The sequence below is a fragment of the Loxodonta africana genome, chromosome X (genome assembly GCF_030014295.1).
Source record: "Loxodonta africana isolate mLoxAfr1 chromosome X, mLoxAfr1.hap2, whole genome shotgun sequence".
Classification (NCBI taxonomy): domain Eukaryota; kingdom Metazoa; phylum Chordata; class Mammalia; order Proboscidea; family Elephantidae; genus Loxodonta; species Loxodonta africana.
The window spans coordinates 146,383,131-146,408,175 of NC_087369.1; the positions used below are offsets into that span (position 1 = coordinate 146,383,131).

Consider the following 25,045-nt stretch of genomic DNA (forward strand, 5'->3'; position numbering starts at 1 on the left):
TCTAAGTTGAAGATGGTAAATCATAGAGAATGTGTCAGATTACTTGGGTTCAAATCTTGGGCTCTATCACTTATTAGCTGTATTAATTTGAACAAATTAATTATACTTTCAGCCTGAAATTTCTTATCCACTAAGTGGGAGTGATGATAATGATGATATCTATCTCACAGAGTTGTTTGGATGAAATTGAATCACATTTATAGAAGCATCTGGCATATAATAGATACAAATATTTGTTTTTCCTTTAGAATTACCCTTTCCCCCTTTTTTGCTATATTGGCCCCTCTCTGGAAACCCTGATGGAGTAGTGATTAAGTGCTATGGCTGCTAACCAAAAGGTTGGCAGTTTGAATCCACCAGGCGCTCCTTGGAAACTCTATGGGGGCAGTTCTACTCTGTCCTATAGGGTGGCTATGAGTCAGAATCAACTCGACGGCAGTGGGTTTGGTTTTTTTGGTTTGGCCCCTCTCTATTTTAATATCTAATCTTTTCACAATTTTAGGTGGCCCAGACTTCCACTGTCATCCTTCTTTCTGCTTTGTATATATCACTTTGGTCCTATGACCTAGACCTTTCCTGATTCTGTAGGAAAAGTTGTCAATTAACTTGTGGAAATGGATGATAATAGGGGTAATTAGTTCCATATAAAATATTTGTATTTAATAGTGACTTTGGGACAGTCAGCAGCTTAACCCAAAGCAGTGATGCCAGTGGTAGAAAATACAGGCACTCAGGCAGATGGGTAGGATTGAGATTTGGAGCCGGAGGATCCTTTCAGCAACTTTCATATCACACTCCGTCTACTAGACATCTAAATGTTAGTCTCAGCCTTTCTGTAGTCCTTTTGCCCTCAGGTAGAATTCCCTTATAATTTTCTACTTTTGAAATGTACTTATTCAATCTGAGGTAGCAACAAGCAGAGACGTATAAATGGAAACTCTCATCACACTGTCACTTTATGTCCAAGAGATGACAGTGGGACAGTCTGCTGGCATTTGGGACACGTATTTTCAATGCTTACACCCTTTGTGGAGCCTGAGGGGAGAGTTATTGCCAGAGGGGACTCTGGCTAGTATCTGTCAGCTACATAAACCTTGTTCTTACAGTGAGCTCTGTGGAGGAGGGTCTTGGGATTTTACTTAAAACTAAAAACACAAAAATAACAACAAAAAAATTTCCCTCTTTAATATTTCTGTAAACAGAAATCTTTAGACTTTATAGGTATCAAGTTTCTTTTAGAGTCTTTTGTGAATATCTAATAGTTCACTGAAACCTTTGTATGAAAGCTAAAAAAGTTGATGGCCCATCAGTTCTCCACGGGAAGTCAAATGTCCTGGAGGGCATATTCTATTTAAAGAAATATTCATTTTTCAATTTCTGGAGCATGAGTGAAGATGCCGGGCAAAGGAGAGGCTAATTTTGTACCAGTTCCTGGTGAGGGAAGTAACCAAAATTCAGTTCAATCTAATTGGAAGAAAGGCCCACTTGAATTAGGAGAAAGGTCCAATTATGGACTGTTTGAACGAAAACGTAGTCTTTATTGTTCTCATATATACACATAGATGTGCAGACTACCTGCTACCAAAGTAGTTCTGTTCAGCTTATTATAATGAATAGATGGCTAGTTAGCAATTAGCAATATAATTTACATACAAATAATTCATATGATTTACTCAAGTCCTTAAAAACAGTTTGTGTTCTTAAGTAGGTTAAAACTCTTCCTTATTATCTTTTAAAATTATTTTTTAAAAGCATTTTCTTGACAGGCAATTGAAAAATAAATCCAGAGTAGCTCAAGTTGAACAATTAACAATTCTGAAGTGGTTTGGAGTAATAAGGTTTGATTGTACGTTCTGGAAATGAGACAGTCTCTCACACTGTGATAAAGTTCCAACCCAACAGGTCTCTTTATGTGAGTATTGAAGCAGCTTGTTATGAGCACAACATTTTAAGGGTAACCACCTGGAGACCAGGGCACCTCAAAGCCATTATTACAGTGCTCCTGAGAGTCATAAATAGGTACCTTTAATTTAGACACATGGGCCTATTGACTCAAATATTCTGAGCAAATGTCTATCTAAATGATAGTAACAAAAATGTTTTTGTGAGCAAATCCTTTTCCAGGATGAAAAGATTATACTTAGTGGTTTTGTCTCCCAGGTATTAGAGAACCTTGAGAAGTCCTTAGGGAGGAGCCTGGTTGGTACTTAAGGTTAAATCACTAATTCCCTTTCTTTATAAAGAGCTTCCGTAGCAAGATTGGCCATGCTTTTCAATTGTAGTCACTAGCCAAATAGGCAGCCTAGGAAGGACACGTATTTTTAATTAATGTGGTTGAATTCTGTATATCTAGACGAAATCCTTTGAAAATCTTCATTTCTGAAATATTTCGGGGCTATCACGGAAGGAAAATCTAACTGGCCTATGGTTCCTTGTTTATTATCTGCATCATCTCACTGAATTTTGAAGCTATATTTATAACTGGAATTAAGACAAAAGATAAAAAAAAAAAAAGCTTTCCACGTGGCCAGGGTTTAAAAGAGACTTGAGAGTAACGGTGAAGAGTTAGAAGAGAAATTTCATTTGAATTAGATGGAGAATAGAGGAAATAAACATCACTGGTGAGTTTTCTATTCAGTGGATAGCTGGAAGCAAGACAGGCTTACCATCACTGTAGCATTTGAGCTCTGGTTTTACCTATGGCTAGAAGTCAGTATTTGGCCCCCAAAATGATCAGAAGCAATAGTGACATACCTTCCATCTTGCCGGCTGATGGTAAACCCATAATCACTGTGGTGCAAGAAACTAACATTCACTCCCACTAGAGGGGTTCCATCTACAGCCACCACTTGGCCTCGAATCACACAGGCACGCCTGCAACACAAGACCAAAGGCAAATATAAAAAGTATGTTGAAACTAGATTCTAGAAGCCAAATTGTAGAAACTCTGGAAAATAGTCAAGTATAACCACAACAAAAAACCACACACACATACACACAAAAGTATAACAAATTTCACCAGAGTAATGACTACTAATAATATTTTAGGGAGGATATGTATATTTTTACCCAATCAAATAGGATATAGCTCTATTCTGCTATGTTTAAATTATCATTGTGTTATAAACACTGCAAAATATACTTAGAAATTCCATAATATATCATTTTTATTTATATAATATTCACTCAATATTACATAACTTGTTTAATCCATCCCCTAGTTCAGGAACTTATTTGTGTCTGAGTTTTTTTCTGCATCGAATTTCTTATTATTTCCTTGGGAGAGAGTCTTAGTTGTGGAAGGATATTTCTCTTTTATTAAAATTAGTTACATTAATTAATGCATGAATACACTGTAGATTTGACTATGACTAAAGTCCTGGATGACCACTTCCCTTTCAGTTCTAGTCTTCTTCCCAGAGGTAATCACTAATATCAGTTCGTTGTGTGTATTTTCTATGCATTTTATGAACATTTTTAAGGCTCTTGATACATATTGCTGAATTGTTTTTTCTGGAAAAATAACAAAGGGGAAAAAAACTTAGTAGGCTCAATTTTAATAGTCAAAGTTTGCAAAAGAGACATAATACTTGACTATGGTACCCTGTTTCTTTTGTCTAACTTAAATAAAACATTTAAGGTCATTTTCCCTTTAAATAAATGAGTCTTATCCTTGCTAAAGACTACGATTTCACTGAACTAGTGAGGAACCACCCTACATAGGGACATAGTCCACTAAAATGTGCATACATTCAGCTCTAGCCTGGCCAACAAGCTGCAACAAATTCCAGAAGCCTAACAATAATGAAGGAGCCCTGGTGGTACAATGGTTAAGCACTGGTGTGCTAACTGAAAGGTTGGTGGTTTGAACTCACCCGGCAGCTCTGCAGGAGAAAAGACCTGGCTATCTGCTTCTGTATAGGTTACAGCCTAGGGAACCCTATGTGGCAGTTCTACCCTGTCTCATATATAGGTTGCTATGAGTAAGAATGGCACAGTGGTTAAGAGCTCGGCTAACCAAAAGGTTGGAACTTCGAATCCACCAGCTGCTCCTTGGAAACCCTATGGGGCAGTTCTACACTGTCCTATAGGGTTGTTATGAACTAGAATCTACTCGAGGACAACAAGTTTGGTTTTTGGTTATTTATGAGTCAGAATGGACTCCACGGCACACAACAACAACAATTATGAAAAAGGCCCTGAGGCAAATTCCAAGAAAAGATTTTTAGCTGGACAGTTTTTTCACTAGGGTTCAATCCTAGTCTTGGCAGCCCTATGCTCTAGGGCATACAGTTTATCTCTTTCAAGACCCAATTATTTTCCGCTTTGAATTTTTTCTCGATACTGTGTGTTTTCATTAATGGAAGCATGCTGAATCATTGAGTGTTGTTGAATTTTTGGTAGGTGGTATGGATTTTTCTTTTCTTGCTCCCTCCCACAAGCCTACCCTTAGAGCCCAGATGGACATACCTCATCCCACTAATTCTACCTCCAGAGTCCCCCCTAGTCCACAGGGACATATGTGTCTCAAAAAATATTTTTTCCAAATTTCTATTTTTCCTACCAAAAATGCAGACACCTTATACAACACACTGTAGAAACAGTAATTTGTGGCAAATGCCTATTTTTTTTTTTTTGTCTCAAACAGTCATAAAGGCCCCGGCCTTGTGTCAGCATGGACTGTAAATGGGAAATCAGCTTCCAAATGAACCTGAGAGGCAGAAAATGTTGGTGGGCAACTGTTTATCCCAGTGGTCATGACAGAGTTATAGCTGTAGCTGGCAGTGTTGGGAAAGGTTGGGCAAGGTCAATGTCCCACCAAGTGGAACTCAGAGAATCAAGGACAACTCAATCTTGGCTTGAAAGGGGTCATGCTATTAGGGCAAACATGCCTTCCAGAGTAACCCTAATAATTTCACTCTAGGATTATACATTCTTCTAACAGAGTCAGTTAGTCAAGGCGATGTATCTAAAGGCTCATGGCCACAAATATTATTCTAGAAAACAAAAGCTCTGAATAAGCAAGACCGTTACCTGCTAAAGTCTGTTTAATATATTATAGTCCAACAAAGCCCACAACTAAATTCTATTATAATCAGAGAACCTGATTATAAGTTATGGTAATAGGATTTATCCTGCATTATCCAAGGCCTTCCCCAACACAAATTATAAATCATTAAGTATTACACAAAGGTAGACTGCTGTTGTTAGTGGCTGACAAGTTGGCTCCTACTGTGGTGACCCTGTGCACAATGGAACGAAATGTTGGCTGGTTCTGTGCCATTGCCATGATCAGTGTGTTGTGAGCCATAGAGTTTTCATTGGCTGATTTTTGGAAGTAGATTGTCAAGCCTTTCTTCCTAGTCTGTCTTAGTCTGGAAGCTCTGCTGAAACCTGTTCAGCATCATCGCAACACACAAGGCTCCAGTGACAGACAGCTGGTGGCAGCACAGAACAAGGGGATACTGTATGGGGTTTAAAATTGGGAAAGGTGCGTGTCAGGGTTGTATCCTTTCATCACACTTATTCAATCTGTATGCTGAGCAAACAATCTGAGAAGCTGGACTATATGAAGAATCAGGATTGGAAGAAGACTCATGAACAATCTGTCATATGCAGATGACACTACCTTGCTTGAGGAAAGTGAAGAGGGCTTGAAGCACTTTCTAATTAAGGTCAAAGACCACAGTCTTCAGTATGGATTACACCTCAACATGAAGAAAACAAAGATCCTCACAGCTGGACCACTAAGAAACATCATAATAAACGGAGAAAAGATTGAAGTTGTAGAGGATTTAATTTTACCTGGATCCACAATCAACACCCATGGCAGCAGCTGTCAAGAAATCAAAGGATGTATTGCTTTGGGCAAATCTGCTGCAAAGGACCTCTTTAAAGTGTTGAAAAGCAAAGATGTCACCTTGAAGTCTAAGGTGCGCCTGCCTCAAGCCATGGTATTTTCATTCGCATCATACGCATGTGAAAGCTGCACAATGAATAAGAAGACCGAAGAAGAGTTGACGCCTTTGAATTGTGGTGTTGGTGAAGAATATTGAATATACCACGGACTGCCAAAAGAACGAACAAATCTGTCTTGGAAGAAGTACAGCCAGAATGCTCCTTAGAAGCAAGGATGGCAAGACTGCGTCTCACATAATTTGGACATGTTGTCAGGAGGAATCAGTCCCTGGAGAAGGACATCATGCTTGGTAAAGGAGAGGGTCAGGAAAAGAGAGGAAGACCCTTGATGAGATGGATTGACACAGTGGCCGCAACAATGGGCTCAAGCGTAAAAATGATTGTGCAGATGGTGCAGGACTCGGCAGTGTTTCCTTCTGTTGCACATAGGATTGCTATGACTCAGAACTGACTCAACAGCACCTAACAACAACAACAGTATAATTATTGGTTTTTCTGTGTATTGAGCTTTCAGACCAGTATTCCTAGTTCTGTGACTTTCTTCTTTTTAGTGAGGTGTCCATTTTATGAATTATGAAAATCTTGGTCCTAAATGGGACGCAAATGGCATGTTGGCACTTGCTTTGCCATATCTTATTCTCCCAGTCTCTGTATCTTTTTGAAATAACACTGGTTCTAATAGAGAAGACATTTGAAATCATCAAGTTCTGTATTTTGAACTAATCCTGAAATATATCTTCTTGGCCCCAGCTTCTACGTCCAATGTATCAAGAAACGAAAATAAAAAGACAGCTCTAGTTTTATACGGTAACTGTTTGGAAGTCTTTAGAAAGCAAAATTCGACAAACTGGGTATGGATTAAGCAGGAACCTGCTGATAAAATTTCCTGCAAACTAGATAGGGGTTTTATATTATTGGAGCCAGATAGGCTGAAAGGTGACTGTGTATTAGTAAAGCCAAACTGTTTGAAAAGTACTTAAACATTATTTCTGAGCCTTAAAGTTGTTGGTTTTGGGGGGTTGGGTAGGGTAGGGGTTAATTCGGAACTTGCCAAGGCTCCTCCAATTTATAAGGTGGCCTTTGCAATAATGCCTACCTGGGTGGTCGCTGAGTCCCTACTGGCAAGAGAATTCTACGCTCACGTTATTTGTTCACATTAACCTACACATTGTGTCTTTCCACAGCTGTACTAGGGCTCGATTATTTTTGTTTTTATTTTGTCAAGCGTAGTTGGCACTATTTTCTCGTATTTTATGATAGACACCTGTCTCTTCTCTTTGCTGCCCTTTTATTTTCTACACAGCTTATATTTATGAAGGATCCAGGACGGTGAGTGAACGTCTCATAAAAGTCATCTCTATTCTGTGCATTTCCCTTGTATCCCTCTCTTCTTTCATTCTGTATCTCATTCAGAGTAGACTTGTCTTTTGACTCTTCTGCTCCTTAATATTCCTCATATTTTATGAAGCACACAGATTTGTGTGATAATGACTCATCAAAGTCATCATTATTCAAGACATTGTCTACCTGTTCTTCTCATTCATTTCACTCTTCATCATTCATAAATAATGGGGCACAGACTTGTCTTTCAAGTCCCCTACTTTTTTATTCATCATATTTTATGATCCGCACCAACTTACAGCATATGACAAAGCCCCATAAAACTTATTATTCTACATTTATCAGTATTGAACTCTCTTTGTAATGTATTACACTTTAAATGTTCTAAGATTCCCTGTATCTTGCTGCATTTGTTCTCATTATTTACACACACCCTGTCATCCATTTTTCACAAGAATGATTCTTAGCTCCTTTAATTCCTGGATTACTAGTACTTACTTACTGTAATCTTTGACCAACACCAGTCATCCTGTGTCCGTGTAAGTTGTCTAAATTTTGGGACAGTATTAAAGTATTCTTTTTAATTTGCAGTAATCTTGATTGCCACTGCACACAGGAACCTAGGCAAAGATCTACTTCTCAGACAAACTTTCCATATCAAAAAGACAGTCCTTGAGTCTACTTGCTTCCCCAGGCTACTCCAGCTCCAAATGGCCCTTAGGGAATCTTCATATATATTCTTGGCAAGTATGGTGTATTGTACCACTTCATTCACCCCAACTGCTAGTTTGTGCACTCCTAGCTTCTAAACTCAACTTCGTTTCTAATTGTTGTTTCCAGCTTTGCATCTGCTTTGTTGTTTCACAGTCACTAAAATGTAGTTTCTCTTCCATTTGTATTACCTGTTCTGATTATGCTTCTCATATCCAAGGCAGCCTGTATAATTCATCTTTTTCAAAGCTGAGATCCTTACTGTAATAGTGAGGTGTGTGTGGCGGGGGTCCGCCTTTGGCAGTCCCACAATCCTACTTCGTGTGCTTTGCCTTATCCCCATTTTTTTTTATTCCGTCAGTCTCATTCCCTCTCCCAGGGAGTCCCAGGTTTCCTCAGAAAAAAAAAAAAACCCTAAATTAGGCGACCCTACTTGGCAGTTCAAATCCACCAGCCTCTCCTTGGAAACTCTATGGGGCGGTTCTACGCTGCCCTATAGGGTCCTATGAGTCAAAATTGACTTGACGGCAATGGGTTTTTTACTTGGCCTTCCTTGGGGTAATATTTGGAGCTCTTGAATCTATTTGCTACATCAAAACTACATCCAGCCTGAGTCCTAGTTCTTCAAGGACGTGTCCTCTTCTGAAATCTTTCCAATTAAATAATATATTGTCTTAACTGAATGGGCTCACACTTGGGGCCCTTGATGAGTAACGATAATTCTGACAAGTTAAGTGGTTGATGGACGTAGGTTGGCTGATGGGATTCTTTTGCACCTTTCAATCAGATGATAGAAGCTACTGCCCAAACTGTCATGAAGCTGGCCTTGCACACGTGTCTAGCATGTATGTGACCAGTGTCGTCTGTTGTGTTGGTTTTGTCTGTGTATATGCATGTGTGTGTGTGTATATTCTCAGTGACAGACACTGCATGCTTTCCATCTATTCCTGGGGCCCTCCTTCTTTGATCCACAGAATTTGAATCCTGAAATATTTGTTCTGTAATGGATGGAATATTTTGTTTCCTTGAATCTTTTAAAACAAGAATCTCTCCCTGCTGTTGTGAGTTAGAGCAAGACAACTTGAACTTAGATGGTCATGTCCAATGTGACTTTAAAAACATGAATGGAGAAGATCGCTCCCTCACAAGTACCTCTTTTCCTGTCCTCTGGAGAATACAGGCCGCTGCCAAGCTGTCTAATTGCTGTCACTATGCTAAAGCAGCAACCCCAAAGGAATTACTTCTTCACTTTAACTAAATGCTGAATCCTCTAGGTGTTTGGGAACTTGGTCTGAAGAACAGGGCATCTTGGGAAATGCAAGTCAGAACACACTTTATCAAGAGGCTTATTTAACTAACAAGCTGCTTGTTAGACAGTTCTGATGTCAAAGGTCTAATTCATTCTGTATTTGCTATTTTCATGGCATAGTCAAATTTTCCCTAGACTTCAATCAGCTCTTGGATCTATTCTCCTCTTCCCTTATTTGTTGTCTTTTGTCTTCTGTGTCAAATTTCCAATATTCATTCAACACCTCAGGCAACAACATTAACCTCAAGCACAAAAGTTGGTTTGAAAAACAAGGCTGAAAACTAAATTGCTGAAAGAAGATGTAATTTACTGCATTGTATTTTTGATTAAAATCTTTCATAGGGAAAATGAGTCTCGGGGCTAGGGAAGTTAAAGCTACTTGCTTTTGTTGCTACTATCGGCATAAACAACGTTTGAGGAGTAACATTCAAAATCAAGGACCTGGCCAGCAGAGGCCCTAGTTAATGCTTGAAGCCTGCCAGGTAAATTCCTCTAAGACTCATCAGTTGGTTGTTCAGGTCTCCAGGGACAGGAACTTGCTACACATGAGGTGTGGTCTGAGGGGTCTCCTGACATCTCCCCCATGGGCCTGTCACACCCTAAAGTCCCAAAGTTGTAGATTGTGTCATTTGACTAAAGTACCACTCTTTCTGGGGAGTAAATACCTCTGAGAGGTTGGGACAAAATTTTCAGGGGCTCCCCTAAACTGAATGAATAAAGGATCTTCTATTTAGAGTATAATTTTGAGACTGTGGTTTGTACTCAATCCTCTCTCTTGTGTAGACCAGGGGTTTTTAAGCTGGATCGTGTAGTAGAATTGCCTGGTGGGCTTGCTAAAACAGATTGCTGCCCCCCTCCTACCCCAGGGTTCCTGATTCAGCAAATCTGGAGTGGGGCCGAGAATGTGCATCTCTAACAAACTCCCAGGTGATGGTGATACTGCTGAACTCAAGGCCAAACTTTGAGAACCGCTGTTCGAGAGCCAGTTAGGCCAGAATGTGTTCACATATTCAGCCAATTAAAGCATATGAACGAACACCTGAGGAGGGAGGCAGGAGTATAAACCATATAAAGGCAGGCAAATAACCAACTGGTTCACATTCTTGCCATTTGGAAATCAGCGAGGCATGAATGTTTACTCTTCATATAAATCTCTGGAAAAGGGTTTGCAACAACTGTAGTTTGGGGAGTCACGTTGAAGCTGTCATGACGAAGTTGTGGTTGGCTTACAAGATGAACTGTAGGGTTCCTTCCAATCCAGAGATTATAAAATGGAAATGAATATGTTTTAACTTGATTTATCTGTCTCAAATAAGCGTCAATTTCTCCCCCATCCTTACTGTCTTCATTATACAGCATCTGTATCTCTGTTATCACACTTGTCGTGGCCTGTCTTGAATGACAGTTAATACTGTAGATCTGTCTGTCTTATTTACTAGCTCTGGTGGCGCAGTGGTTAAGAACTTGGCTGCTAACCATAAGGATGGAAGTTCAAATTCACCAGCCGCTCCTTGGAAACCCTATGGGGCAGTTCTATTCTGTCCTATAGGGTCACGATGAGTCAGAATTGACTCAATGGCAAGGGGTTTGGCTTTTTTTTTTTGGTCTGTCTTATTAGATAGTCACTCAAGAGCAGAGACTATGTGATTTTTCTTTGTGTGCTTCCCAGAGCCTGGTGTACATAGCATGTGCCCAAGAAAGGTTCATAGAATTTCAAATGAAACGTTTTTTATATGAGGTTATAAGATACTTGCAACCTACTACCCTCATGGCACTGCTTCAAGGGTTTCAGAGACTACTTTGAGGTTCCTGTGTCACAGATGCCTTACGGATCATTTATCAGACACCAGCATTCTGGATTATACATTACCACTTTCTCATCATGAGAGTTTTGTTTGATAATTGACTGCCTCAGGGAATTAAACAGTACCCGTGTGATCTGGAAGAATGAATGAATAGTTCTCCTTAAATGTTTCATTTATGCACACTAACCCCATTATTCCTTTACATATCATCATATTGTTATGATTTGGTATTTAATAATTTAAATACATTTGACGATGCTACTATCCAGATATTTTGGAAGTTTCCACTACAACACGTGCTATGTTTTGATATATGTTATCTAAGCTGGTACAGCACCATGAAAACACGGAATGTTATAGCATAAGCCTGTTTTCATGTTCTGAAAATGCGAATGCAGTGGATGTTCATATGCAAGCCCAGTAAAATCTCATTAGTTTTTACTTAAATACAGCAGGCTGTTTTAATCCTCCTGAGTTGGCCACTAGCCCCCTCAAAATTATACCTTCCAGTGGGTAACATTAAAAGCGACTGCGAGCATTAGCCATCAACATTCTAGGATCCTGGGAAAGGTGGTGCTATGGAAAATGCAGATAGCTTTTTAAACAGAATTATTTTCCTCATGGCTAGTGATGTTTCATGTAAAACAAAATGGGGGCACTCACCCTGAGTTAGGGTGGCTATTTTCCCATCTGCCCTGGTAATTGCTTGTCAAAAGTAGGCTTACTTTGGATGCCTGAGATCCTCAAAGAAATGGGAAAAAGATCAAGAGTTTTGAAGCAATAAGAAAACTGACGACACAGTCACATTTTCAGGACTGCGTAAGAGCCAGTTTGCTTCTTTTAGACACATGATTATTTTTGTCCAGAATTTGAATCCTGAAATATGTGTCCTGTAAGCCCTTGCAACTCTTGAATAGTCTCAAGTCTCAAAATTTTTTTTTTTTGGTGGGGGTAGGGGTTTATTTTTTGCCTTTCTACACATTACTCAAATGGTTTATCTTTGTGATCAGCCTTATAGAGTTTTATTAACCTTATTAACTTCTCCTGTAACTTCTTCATGAACCTGTCTTTCAAATAATGGCTAGTCATTAAATATAGGGCAGGTCCTCCTTATTGGCTGTATCTTTCTTGTTGGGTATATCCTTGTCGGCATGGGTTACTCTTCCTTCCGTGGAGGAAAAAGTTCAGCCTGGTTCTCTCCATACCTGTGTTCTAGCTCTGGCTTGCTAATAGTTCGTATTTTTTTCTTAAGAAACGGAATTACTCTCAGCCTCAGTTGTTCCTTACATAAAATGGGGGTAATAGTTTTTCTCTGTTTCTCTCCCCCATCATCTCACAGAGCTGTTGGAATAAGAAAAAACAACCCAGTAAAACGAATGCCCTTCAAACCCACCCATTGCCATGGAGACGATTCCAACTCATAGCAATAGAATAGAACTGCCCCACAAGGTTTCCGAGGAACAGCTGGGGGGTTTGAACTGCCGACCTTTTGAATTGAACCCCTTGAATTGAACCTCTCAATTTATATTATTCCATTATGTATCCTTATTAAGCACTTGCTATGAGCCAGGTACTGTGCCAGGTACTTTATTTACCTTACTGCATTTATCTCAATATAACCTTGAGTAGATAACAACTATTAGCCCTGTTTTAAAAATGAGAAGACAGAGAGTTAAAAAAAAAAAACTTGCTCAAGATAACATAGCTAGTAAGTGGTGGAGTGGCAGTGGTCTCTTTGCCTGAACTCTTGAGAGGCTGAGCTGTACAGCAGATGGGTCTTAGTCAAGATGTAAATAATGTGGCTACAAATGAAAAGAAAATGTTCACCTACAAAGATGGTACTATCCCTAGGACATCATTAAAAAAAATATTAGCGGCAGAAATTTACCAACTGCCGAGCACTTTCTATGTGCAGGGGGTGTAGTGGAGATGAGCTACAATAGGCCATTCATTCCTTCTCCCCAAACTTACAAATTGAGATGATAAAACCAGCTAGAGAGTCATTGCAAGCCGAGAGTATGGCGGAGAAATTGGTAATAAAAATTTGAGCCTTTTGAATTTCTACCCTAATTGAGCAATAAGTTGGGATAGATACAACACTAGAAAATACCTGTTCACACTGAGATAAGCTGTAGATAGCTAACTGACATTACTAATTACAATTATTAGCATCTTGGAATATGAGTGTCAAAATATCACAAATAATCAATTGAATATCTTTTTGAAGATTTGTGCTCTGATTTCTTTTAATTCTTCTTTGCCCAAGAGCATTTGCAAAGAAGTGAAAGTCACACATTCCTTCTTTTTGGTACCTTTAGGTGTTGACTGCTGATTACAGGAGCTAGTCAGCACTATAAATCTTGGAACCTTCAGCACTTTGTAATTTTTTTTTAATGTGTCTTGAACATGTGTTTCCTGAGTTTTAGCATTACACAAAAAAGTTGTCTGAAAATCAGGAGGTCCCATCTTCACACACATAACACCTTTCACAGCCAGGAGATCAAAGTGCCTTATTAGCAAGTAGCAACAACCTTACTTCCCACTTAGGACAACTGCGGCTGCAATAAGCACAGAAGGCTGCTCAGGAAAGGCAACATGGGAAGACAAACAGAATCACAAGGAGCCAAACCACCCTTCAAATCCTTTTCCAGGTGAGAGTCAGTCATGTGCAGTGCCTCTACTTTAGAAAGAAAGGTGAACAGAAGGTAGATTTGAGGATGTTGATGTCTCAGAAAGAGCTTCTCCTGCCCTTGTTCTATTCAATTTATTCGGCAATTGTTGCACTGTGTGTTTTTTTAGTTGTGTACCTGATATAATGTTTTTCACCTTCCTGGATTAAAAATACACAAAGCTCTGCCATTAGCAAATAGACTTAGAGGTTCTCAACAAACAGATTCATGAAAAAGTTAAACACAAAGCATACGGATTCAAATTTGTACCTTAGCATAATTACAAGTGATTATGTTATGGACCTTCTGGGGGTTATTTGTAGGTAGACAAAACTATGAATGTTAATTCTATGAAGACTGGAATCCTATATTTCGTTTCCATATAAATATTTTAAAATATAGCCTTTTCTTTTTCATAACTCCTAAATCAGTGAGTGGTTTTTAAATATTTGATTTCTTTTAGGTTTAGAGCTAATTGATGATCTTCTATTTTTTTTTTCCTTTTATGACAGAGCAGTCTAGGGCTGTTGCTGATTTTCTCTTTCTAGAGTCTAGTCAGTTTGTCTGAGGCACGTCACATTCTCTCAATGTACTCCTGGAGGGCAGGTACCCCATGCATTTATCAGTAAAACCTAGGACAGTAACCAGTATGTAATAATTCCTTGATAAATGTTTGCTGAAGGAAGGAGTTACCCTACTCTCCCACTGCACATAGTGCTGCAGAATCTTGATTTGGTGGGCCCCTAAGTCACTGGTAAGCTCCAGCTTGTGTAAAAATCTATTATATAAGGGGCCATGTGGCAGGAAACATTCATGTCACGATCATCTCACATATAGATGAATGATCTGATGTCTCTGTGCTAGTGTCACCTCTGGTTATGGATTGAATTGTGTCCCCCCAAAATATGTGTTGTAAATCCTAACCCCTATCTATCTATCTATACCTGTGGTTATAATCTCATTTGGGAATGGGTTTTATTTGTTATTTTAATGAGACAGTATTAGCGTAGGGGGTGTCTTAAATCAATCTCTTTTGAGATATAAAAGAGATTAAACAAGCAAGCAGAGAGCACAGATGGGGGAAGAGAGATGCCAAGCCACATGAAGATCGCCCAGGAGCAGAAGCTCAGAAGAGACAAGGACCTTCCTCCAGAGTCCACACAGAGAGGAAGCCTTCCCCTAGAGCCAACCTGTTGCCATTGAGTCAACTGGGACTCATAGCCACCCTATAGAACAGAGTAGAATTGCCCCATTGGGTTTCCAAGGAGTGCCTTATGGATTCGGACTGTCGACCTTCTGGTTAGCAGCTGAGCTCTTAACCACTGTGCCACCAGGGCCCCTCCCCAAGGGCTGGCACCCTGAATTCGGACTTCTAGCCTCCTAAATTGTAAGAGAATAAATTTCTGTTTGTGAAAGCCACCCTCTTGTGATATTTTTGTTATAGCAGCACTAGATAAGACACCTCCTCAGAGAGGCTTTCTCAGATGACCCTGTCTAAACAGTCACTCTGTGTCCCTTAACCTTTCTTTATTTCACTTGACAGCATTTATACCTACCTGACATCCACCTTTTTCATTATTGTTGGTTTTCCTCACTAGACTGTACGGGGAAGGGACTTTGTCTACCATAGCCCAGAGCTTAGGACAGTGTCTATGTATCACTAAATGAATAAATGAACCAAGTAGACATTGTAATGTTCATAAATCTCAGGAATGAAATGATTGATCTTCTCCAATATTGACTATCTTGAAAGAAACTATAACAAATATCTTTGAAAATGATGCCAAAGTGTGGTTAATGAAAAATAACTTTTGATTATTTTTTCTTTGAATTAATCTGTTTAATATCAACACTTTACATTCTAGAAAAATTATAGTCCCAAATGTAAAAGGGTGAAATTGCTTGTAAATAGTCCAAATAAACTTTGTATTTTTCTTGCAAGTCAATAACCTCTAGTGTGTGCCAATTTTAGCAGCTCTTCATGCTCCCTGAGTCAATCAGCCCACCTCTGGGTTATTGCTGAAAACTTCTAGGTCAGTCTCACTTCTGTAATTGTTTAATAACTTCATCTGTTTTGTTAGAACCCCTCTTGTCTTACACCCAGTTAGGTTATCTGTCTGCTCCATTAAAGCAGTTGAATTTGAGACCCTTGAGCTGATGAACACTAAGGTACCTTAGAAACGTGATGTTTTATGATCCACAGAATTTTCTGCAACTTGTGATTTGTTAAATTATTTATGTATTTACTTAATGTTTTGACTGCTTCCATGACTAGAATGTAAGCTCCGTGAGTTAGGGCATCGTGTTTCTTTTGTTTGCTTCCATTGCATAGTTCCTGGCACAGAGTAGGTACTCAAAAATACTTGTCAAATGAATGAGTAAATACATACCTTCATCACTTTCAAAATATGAATAGTCATCTGGGCATTATATTACAATACAGGCAGCAGAGGACTCTGACATATCTTCCCGAGAAATTCAGAGTCCTCAGTTACTCTGGAAATACTAACATTTTAATAAAATATATATTTTTTAAAAAACAGTGATTAGTATCAGTCAAGTGTGGTTAGTCTAAAGTTTTAGTCTATATTCAAGACCAGCAGCTTCTGAGGTAATGACCATCTTCCTGCAATCTTTCCCTTAACCTCAGCCTTGGGTCAATAACTCATTTTGCCATTCACAGGATTTCAAATGGTCCAAATTCCCTTCCCAACTAAGCACAGAAAAGCATGTTTTATTAAACAAGTTATGAAAAGCAATTATGGCTGTTAACAGGTATCATGAATAATCAGGAGCATGAATCAAGATTTTATTATTGAGTGGGGTGCAGTAAAGGAAGGGGAGGGTTTGGGCAAGTAAAACGTTTGCCAAGAAATTCATGCCCAAGGCATTTGTTGTACCTCAATTTGTTTTGGGGCACTTCTCTTAGCTCTTTGGTTTTCTCATGAGAAGGAATAATGACACACACCAAAGCAAGCCAGTTAACAGCAGTCTTTCTACTGGCTTCCTGATACTGTTCCTTCTTTTCTAGGTACTAAATTTTGATTTTCTAGCCCAGTGAAGGCAGCTAGAACTATTGATACTTATATGGAGTTATACATGATGTCAATTATTGGCAGGCTGTGACAGTGGTGGAGTGTCTCGTAAGTTAAAAAAAAAAAAAGAGTAATTACTTTGCTATTGTTATATAATCACTTCATCTTTTATGAATTTTTGTCCCTGTGCTACTTGGAGAACTGTAATCTTACCTTTAGGCTGGTTCTACATTTGGGAATTGACTTACTTGAGGTACCAATATCATCTGTGTGTTCTAGGCAAGCAAAATGAGTTTTTCATGAGCAAATATGAGAAGAATATTTCAATATCACTACAGCAATATCACTCACTCATTATTTTACCTACTCTGAATCAGGTACTGTGTTAGGATCTGGGGATACAGTGGTATGATGGCTGGCTGCTATGTCAGTAGGAAGCCCAAGTAGCCCGAGAGGCCTGTGTAGAGAGAGAGATTCCCAGCTACTGTCCAGGTGTTCCAGCTCCCAGCTATTTGAGCCATCTCAACTGAGGCCCCAAACATCATGAAGCAGAGACAGACCATCCCACTTATACCCTGTCTGAATTTCAAACTCACAGAATCATGAGATGTAATAATAATTTGTTTGAACCCATTAACTTCTGGAGAAGTTTGCTACCCAGCAGTAGATAAAGAAAGTGAGTAGAGAGAGAGAGAGAGAGAAAAGCATACTTGGTCCTTGTCCTCACAAAACTGAAGAGTTTAGCAAAGAAATGTGAACAATTCATAGGTAATGTTGTATATCCTAGTGTGGATCAAAAAATCAAGACACAGCAACTTCAGCTTGACAGGTCCTATAAAAACAGGTCAAGTTATCACTAGAGGAACCTACCATCTTGTTTAACTTCTTAATTTTGTAGTCTGTTAACAGTGTTACTAAGTTGTGCTTAGTCTTGTACTAAGGTTGGTCCCAACTCTAGCACATCGGCTTTTAAAATAAGGGTTGGCGTTCCTTTCACCAGGGGCGGGCAGAAAAGGCCACCACAATTGTACCCAGAAGTATTGCTGTAAATTTTTAAGTCTTTAAAACTATTCTTAAAACTTATTCTAAGTGATAAGCATAATAAACAAATTCCTCTCAATATACACATACTTCTCATAAAAAGTGGAATTTTTGTTTCTACTACGGTGGGACCTGAATTATCTGATATCCTGATTGGTGGTAGATAAGGCACCACAGGTTCAGACCCACTGCCTAAGGGGCAACGGAGAATGTATACAAACTTATTCACTAGGTGTACACAGGTACCCCAGTGAACTATGGGTAGGCATCATTCCTTTAATGTGATTTCTATTTCAAGTTCACTCACATTTTTTTTCTCCTTTCAAAGGTTCAAAAAATAAGTAACACAGTAACATAATCTTATGTTATACTAAATACTCTGAAGGAAACAGATTAGAAAGAAAAAAAGGAGCATTTAAGCTCTTTCTAAGGAAAACGATAGAAACTGTGTAGGCCAGAGGTCACAAACTCAAATGCCAGCAGGGCCAAGCATGACACTAGAAGTGAGGAGAGTGGGCCAAGGGTAAGGAAAACAGTGAGTGGTGAACTAGAGAGGCATGCCTCATCCAGATGGGCAGCTGCCACACACATGGGCCCAGGGATGCCAGGCTTTGCAAGTTTTCTAGAGAAGCACAGCATTCCGATTTTTTCTGTTAGACCTCCTAATTTCTAAAATGTTGAGCCAAACAAAACACATCTGTGGGCTGGTATTAAGCAGCCTCTGATGTAGATGCTTGACACAGATTGATGTGGGGATCAGCCTCTCAAGGTTACAAAATAGACAAATGAGTTTGGCCAGACCTTGCTGTCAGCGGTTGCACTAACCCTGGTAGGGTTTTGTTTTCTAAATGCACTTCTCCATTAGTGATGGCGAGCGAAATGTCTGGCTTTGCAAATTACTGCTGTCGTTTAGTTTAATGTACTCTTGTTTTTACATATTTATAAAAACCTTTTACATTATTAATAATGATTAAATGCTTAGACACTGAAGATCAATAATACTTCTGTTCACCTATTTACATTATTAAAAAGTAATAAGTCATACAGGGCACATAGGATATGTGGTTTACTCTGTAGTCATGTTGGGAGTAGATTGAGAAAAAAGAAACTTGGGTTACAAGGTAAATTGTATTTAGGGAAAAAAGAGCATGGGTTTGCTAAAGACTCTCCTGTGGCTAGCCTGCATGTTTACTGCCACTTTACACCACCGTGGGACATGGAAGGTAAACCTTGCATGTGATCTCACACACCAGTGCAGCAAAGGTGGAACAAGAAAGGCCACTGTCATTTGGATGCACAAGGCTGAACAGGTATTTAACCTTTGTGTATCCTTGCAACATTTAGTGACCTATATGCTATCATCTTCATCTCCGAGGGCTTGTGATGGTAGCAACACTCAACAGCAAGTCATCTATGTGGGTCACATTTTACCAGTAGGAAAACAAGACCCATGGCAGTGCTTTCTTCACCTGCCTACGTAGCTATCTCTCAGTTATGTGGAAAAAGCAAAAAAGCCAAGTGGTTCGCATGATTATGGGCATGTAAGTGTTCTAGATCTATCTGAGGACAGCAACCTCACAGTTAGGGATCTGTTAGGTCCATCAGTCTTTTCAGGGTCAGCTATCCCAGTTTTTTAAGCAGCCCAAGTGGCTCAGTATAATGGTGTAGAGACCAGGCTCTCAGTGCCAGTCTGCCTGGGTTCAAATCCTGGCTCTGACACTGATTGGCTATGACCTGAGGCAAGTAACATATTGACATCTCTGTTTATTCCCTCACCTGAAAAGTGGGAATAATTATAGTGCCTGCCCCACAGGGTTGTTGTGAGGATTAAATAAGACAGGTAAAAGCTTAGCACTTGCTCCGACACATAAAAGGTGCTCAATAATAATTTAGCATAGCCAAAAGGCTCCCTGCACCAAGCCATTTCATTGTGCTTTTCTACAAAGAGGAAGCACTGGGCTGAAGTTTGTAAGTGATGTCACAGAAATGTATTAAATTGAACTGGATTAAAAAAAAATCATTTGGTTTCTATATATCTTGACCCAGATACCATTTACCTGGTATCAGTTTGGCCTAAGTCACCGGGCTTATTGAAGGATGAGTTGAAATGGGGCAGCTCTGGTGTAATGGAAAGGTTACAGGAATTGCTACAACATAACTTGCTAGCTGCGCCACGTTGGGCAAGTTCTTTAATTTCTCTGAGCCTCAGATTCCTCATCTATAAAATGCATGTAAAACAAATACCTATTTTACAGTGCTATTGTGAGGATAAAATGAAATAATGTATGTTTGAGGGCTTTGCAAACTAAAAAGTACTATATAGATATAAAGAGATTGTAACTATTATTTTTTATATATGTGTGATCGAAGTTGGACTTATTTTACTGAAGGATACTCAGAGTAACAGTGCGTGTGGTGATTTTTTAGAGGAAATATTATTAGATTCCCTGTCCTCAACTACTTCCCGCGGAAAAAGGTTGGTGCCTTTTCTGACAGATATGTCTGTACTAGTAGAGACCACTGGATGAAGGAGACCCATCGTTCTGAATTTAAATGTGACTTGCAGAGCCAAACAATAACTTGGAGCATTTTACAAAAGAATGAGGAAACCTCAATCAAACCAAGAGGAGGAGAAGGGCGTTAACCACCACAAGTAATAGGTTTGTTCACTCTGTGAGCGGCTGGCGAGCACTGCTGAAGCATGAAGCTGAACCACAGGGGTTTAAGTTCGTCCTTACTTTTCTAAGTTTATTGCTCGAATGCCCTGCTCTGGGTCACAATGATTGTCTCTCGTCTCTCTGAGGTCCTGACTTTCTCCCGTTACTCAAGTTCAGTGAGTCATTTAACACATCTCCATATCATGGAGGTTGTTGTTATTTCTTTAACATTTTTTTTTGACTGACTTCTCCCTAAATGTGGAGAAAACTAGAGTTAATAGCTTACCTCTAACTTAAATAAGAAAAGGGGGACAATGGCTGTTTTTTTCCTTCCTTTGTTCTCTGATATACAATAAATAATTATCCACTGGTGAAGTGGTTAAGTGCGACGGCTGCTAACCAAAAGGTTGGCCGTTCGAATCCACAAGGCGCTCCTTGGATACTCTGTGGGGCAGTTCTTCTTTGTCCTATAGGGTCACTATGAGTCGGAATTGACTCGAGGCCAACAGGTTTACCTAAATGCTTACTTTGGCTAACTCCCATCCAAAAGTCACCCCAGAGTTATTAATGAGCTGGGAGAAACACTTCAAAATAGGTATGACTGAATCTCTTGGAAGAAAGCAAACTTTGACTAGATTTCCCTGGCAGAAAAGGCCTTTCTTGTTATGCATTGGCATTTGGGTTTTGGCTTCTGTCGGAGACCTAAAAGGTCAAAACTTTACGATAATAAAAATAATGAAAATGTTTTAAGTTTCAGTAACAGTTTCTGTACACAATCTGTGGCAAGGGAGCTGAGTGTTTCAAATTTCCATGCACATCATTTTTCCCCCCTTTTCTACTTACTAGGTCAGAATCAAGTTGCATTTATCTTAGATTATCCCTGATATCAGTATAAAATCTTGACTAAGTTATTCTAATTTTGGGACAGATTTAACACCCTATTATTGTTGTTGTTAGTTGCTCTTGGGTCGATTCCAATTCATGGCGACCCCAAATGTGCAGAGTAGAACTGCTTCATAGGGCTTTCAAGGTTGTGACTTTTCAGAAGCCGATCGCCAGGCCTGTCTTCCTAGATGCCTATGGGTGGGGTCAAAGTGCCAACTTTTTGGCTAGTAGTTGAGCACTTAACCATTTGCACCCTACCAGGATGTAACTGGGTTGGTGAGATGTAGACAGGAGTTCCTGGACAATATTTTGTATGTTTTTTAAAATTCTTGTTTGCAATAGTCTAGCAAGCCAGTGGAATAACAACTTGTGGAATGAAAAAAGGAGGACATTTTTAAGAGATCAGAAATGTTGACTTCTGTAACTTACTTATATTTAGTTCTAAATTTGTAAAATATGTCATTGCTGAAGATGGAGCAGTGCATACCAATGAGCAAACTCATATTGTTACATTTCAAATAAATAAGTTCAATTAAAATAATCTTCGCCTAATTCATTAGGCTTTGGTTTCGGGTCCTTAGTGACACTATATGCATTTAAACTTTCCTATAAAACAAATTTCACAAGTCTTGCATTTCACCTTGTTGTTGTTGTGTGTCAAGTTGATTCCGACTCATACTGACTCTATAGGGCACAGTAGAACTACCCCATAGGGTTTCAAAGGTGCAACTGGTGGATTCGAACTGCTGACCTTTTAGGTTAGCAGCCTGATCTCTTAATCACTTCACTACCAGGGCATTTCGCCTTAGGACATCTAATTCACTCAACCCTCTCATATGAAAACATTTTTCATTATGGAATAAAACTGAAAATTTAGCTTTTGAAATTCAAGAATTTATCAAGGGTTCAAATCCAGAAGCTAAGCAATATTTTGCAAATTATACTTCTCTCTTTTTTGTTATTAAAATACCCCTTTATACTTCATTATAAATATTATGCTATATATACTTTTTATGATTATAATCTCTAGAAATGAGTTTTCTCCCTTAACAATTTGGTAAGGGCTTGGGCATTTCAGAGAAGTATCTATCCTAAAAAAAGAAATCATTATGGGTTATGTGGAATTGGAAATCCTGGTGGCATAGTGGTTAAGAGCTACAGCTGCTAACGAAAATGTCAGCAGTTCGAATCCACCAGGCGCTTATTGGAAACTCTATGGGGCAGTTCTACTCTGTCCGATAGGATCGCTAAGAGTCGGAATTGAATAGACGGCAATGAGTTTGTTTTTTTTGGTTTTGTGTAGAATTGAAAGTAACCTGATCTTTAGAAGATATAATTCTTTCACAGTGAAGGAAAAACATAACCACTGTTCATTAAGGAAAAAATAAATACATACATACCTGCTATCGAATGAAATCTCTGGAGGAATGACGTGAGTACTGTCCTTGCCAATAAGGAATTTGATTCGATCATAGAAGAGTCTAGAAGTGTGTTGAGAGAAGAGGGGCTGGCTTTGCTGAATCAGATCAAGAGGATCTGGTGAGCCCTGACAAAGAGGACTTACATAACAGTTGCTTTGTTGACAACAATCAGGGTCCACACAGTCGGTCAAACCATCTGAAAAAAAAATTGATATTTCACTTCAATTGAAACAACCAATATAATTTAAAATACACATAAATGAAGAAAAACCTAGAATATAGCTAAAGGTAACTGACCATATTTTGAGTTTAAAATCTGTTAAATTCACCTATTTTTCATGAATTATCATCCCACTCCGAGTTTATATGGCATATCAGAGAAATTCAAACAAATTTGCATGTAAATCTTTCTTTTCTGATTTCTCCAACACTTATGGACTGTACTACATAGTGTAGCATTTGGGTAGAATATCACTCTTTAGTAGTTTTCTTTCTCCTCAGAGAGACTATTCTTCCAGAACAGCAATTATCTCTTATAATTCTTTTGAATGCTTCACACCTAGTATATCCATGAACACACAATTAGCAGACACTTACAACCTGAGTATCTATTTTTTTACATCCTCCCAATATTCTTGTCTAGTGGTAATTCTTAAAAGAGAGGTTGGAATTCTCAAGGTGACTAAATATCTAGGGCAGCCATCAATTCTCTGGGGAGCTTATTAAATATGCATATTCCTGAGCCCCGCCTATTGAATGAAAATTTCTGCCAAGCTCAGGATTATGTATACTTAATATGGGGGATTCTGTGTGATTCTAAAGAACACTAAAGTTCGAGAACCACTTGTTTAGGGATTTGTAGAAGCAATGAGAACTTGTTTATATATACCAGAAATTATTTGATACAATTACTAATAAGCCTAAGGAGCCCTGGTGGCTCAACAGTTAAAGTGCTTGGCTGCTAACCGAAGGTTAGTAGTTTGAACCCAACAGCTGCTCCTTGGGAGAAAGATGTGGCAGTCTGCTTCTGTAAAGATTACATACAGCCTTGGAAACCCTATATGGCAGTTCTACCGTCTCCTATAGGGTCTCTATGAGTCAGAATTGGCTGGATGACAATGGGTTTTGTTTTGTTATATGAACATGATGAATCACTCTCTTTCACTTCCTGGGCCTTCATCTTTTACCCTTGAATCCACAGTTGTACCAGAAAAAAAAATCACATAGAGACTTCATTTTTTAGTGGAGGAACAAGGTGGGGTACAAGGATTACAGGTAGAGGGAGACAAATGAGCATTTAATAGGTACAAAACTGTGTGTCGGGTGCTTGGGGAGGTGAAGAGATAAAAAGACCCTTTCCTTGTTTTCAACTCAGAGCTTAGTAGATGCAATAGGTGTGTAAACAGCTGACTTGTACGCTGGTTAAAATATAATAAATGCTCTAAGAGAGTTACATGCAAAGAGAAGAGGTTGGAGTGATTAATTGAGCATATGGGCGCTTCATTCCACACCCAATAAGCAAAAAAATTAAAGTCCTTCCAAGGTCCTTAAAGCAGGCAAATGGCTCTAATTTAGATGTTTAACAAGGGTAAATATAAAGATGCTAATAATCTTCTTGGCTTTCAGTGGAATAGGGCGGTTCAGATGGATCACCGTCTCCTTAAGGTTGCCGATGAAAGTTACTGGCACTGGTTTCCTGCGGCTCTTTTGCTTGCTCTCTCTCCCCCACACGGCTGTGCCCGTGGAGCTAGTGAGGGATCCGCCACAGCTGGGGGCAATGAAAGCCAGGAACACCAAGAGAGGAGGCGTGTGGAACAGCAGCCCTAGGGCACCCAGGAAACATTTTTCCCCACATGGGGTCCTTTCAAATTCCCTGTACCACAGACACTCATTTAAAACCCAGTTTGCTTCTTTTCTTGCCTTTGTTCTGTGTATTTTTGCCCCTGATTTCTCTCTGTATACATATTTCTTTTCCACTGCTGACTGACTTTTAAGTGTGGATTCGTTCCAGTAAGTTCTTTTCTGCTCCCCTTTCACCCCTCATTCAGCGAATTATATTAACAGGTTTTCTATTGATCCTAGATGCCACTGCCGCCTCTCCCTCCAATGTGGTGTTCAGAGTCTCTTATTAGCATGTTATCTCTTCACTCTTCTAATTAAACATCTGGATGCACTGAAAAGCTGGCAAAAATATCAGGCTGATTAAAAGAGTACTCTGATGTCTGGCATTGGTGCATGCTACACTAAACAAT

At 39.2% G+C, this 25,045-nt stretch overlaps 1 protein-coding gene across 7 annotated transcripts in view; it reads right to left on the reverse strand.

Moving 5' to 3' along the window:
• TENM1 (teneurin transmembrane protein 1) overlaps positions 1-25,045 on the reverse strand; it is a 618,409-nt gene that overhangs the window by 166,618 nt on the left and 426,746 nt on the right. For all 7 annotated transcript variants that reach the window (XM_010594654.3, XM_003414757.3, XM_003414758.4 and 4 more), the window contains 2 exons: positions 22,773-22,989; positions 2,755-2,874 (listed from right to left, as the gene is read on the reverse strand). In XM_010594654.3, the coding sequence (XP_010592956.1) occupies positions 2,755-2,874; positions 22,773-22,989 (337 nt within the window). The remainder of the gene's footprint in view (positions 1-2,754; positions 2,875-22,772; positions 22,990-25,045) is intronic.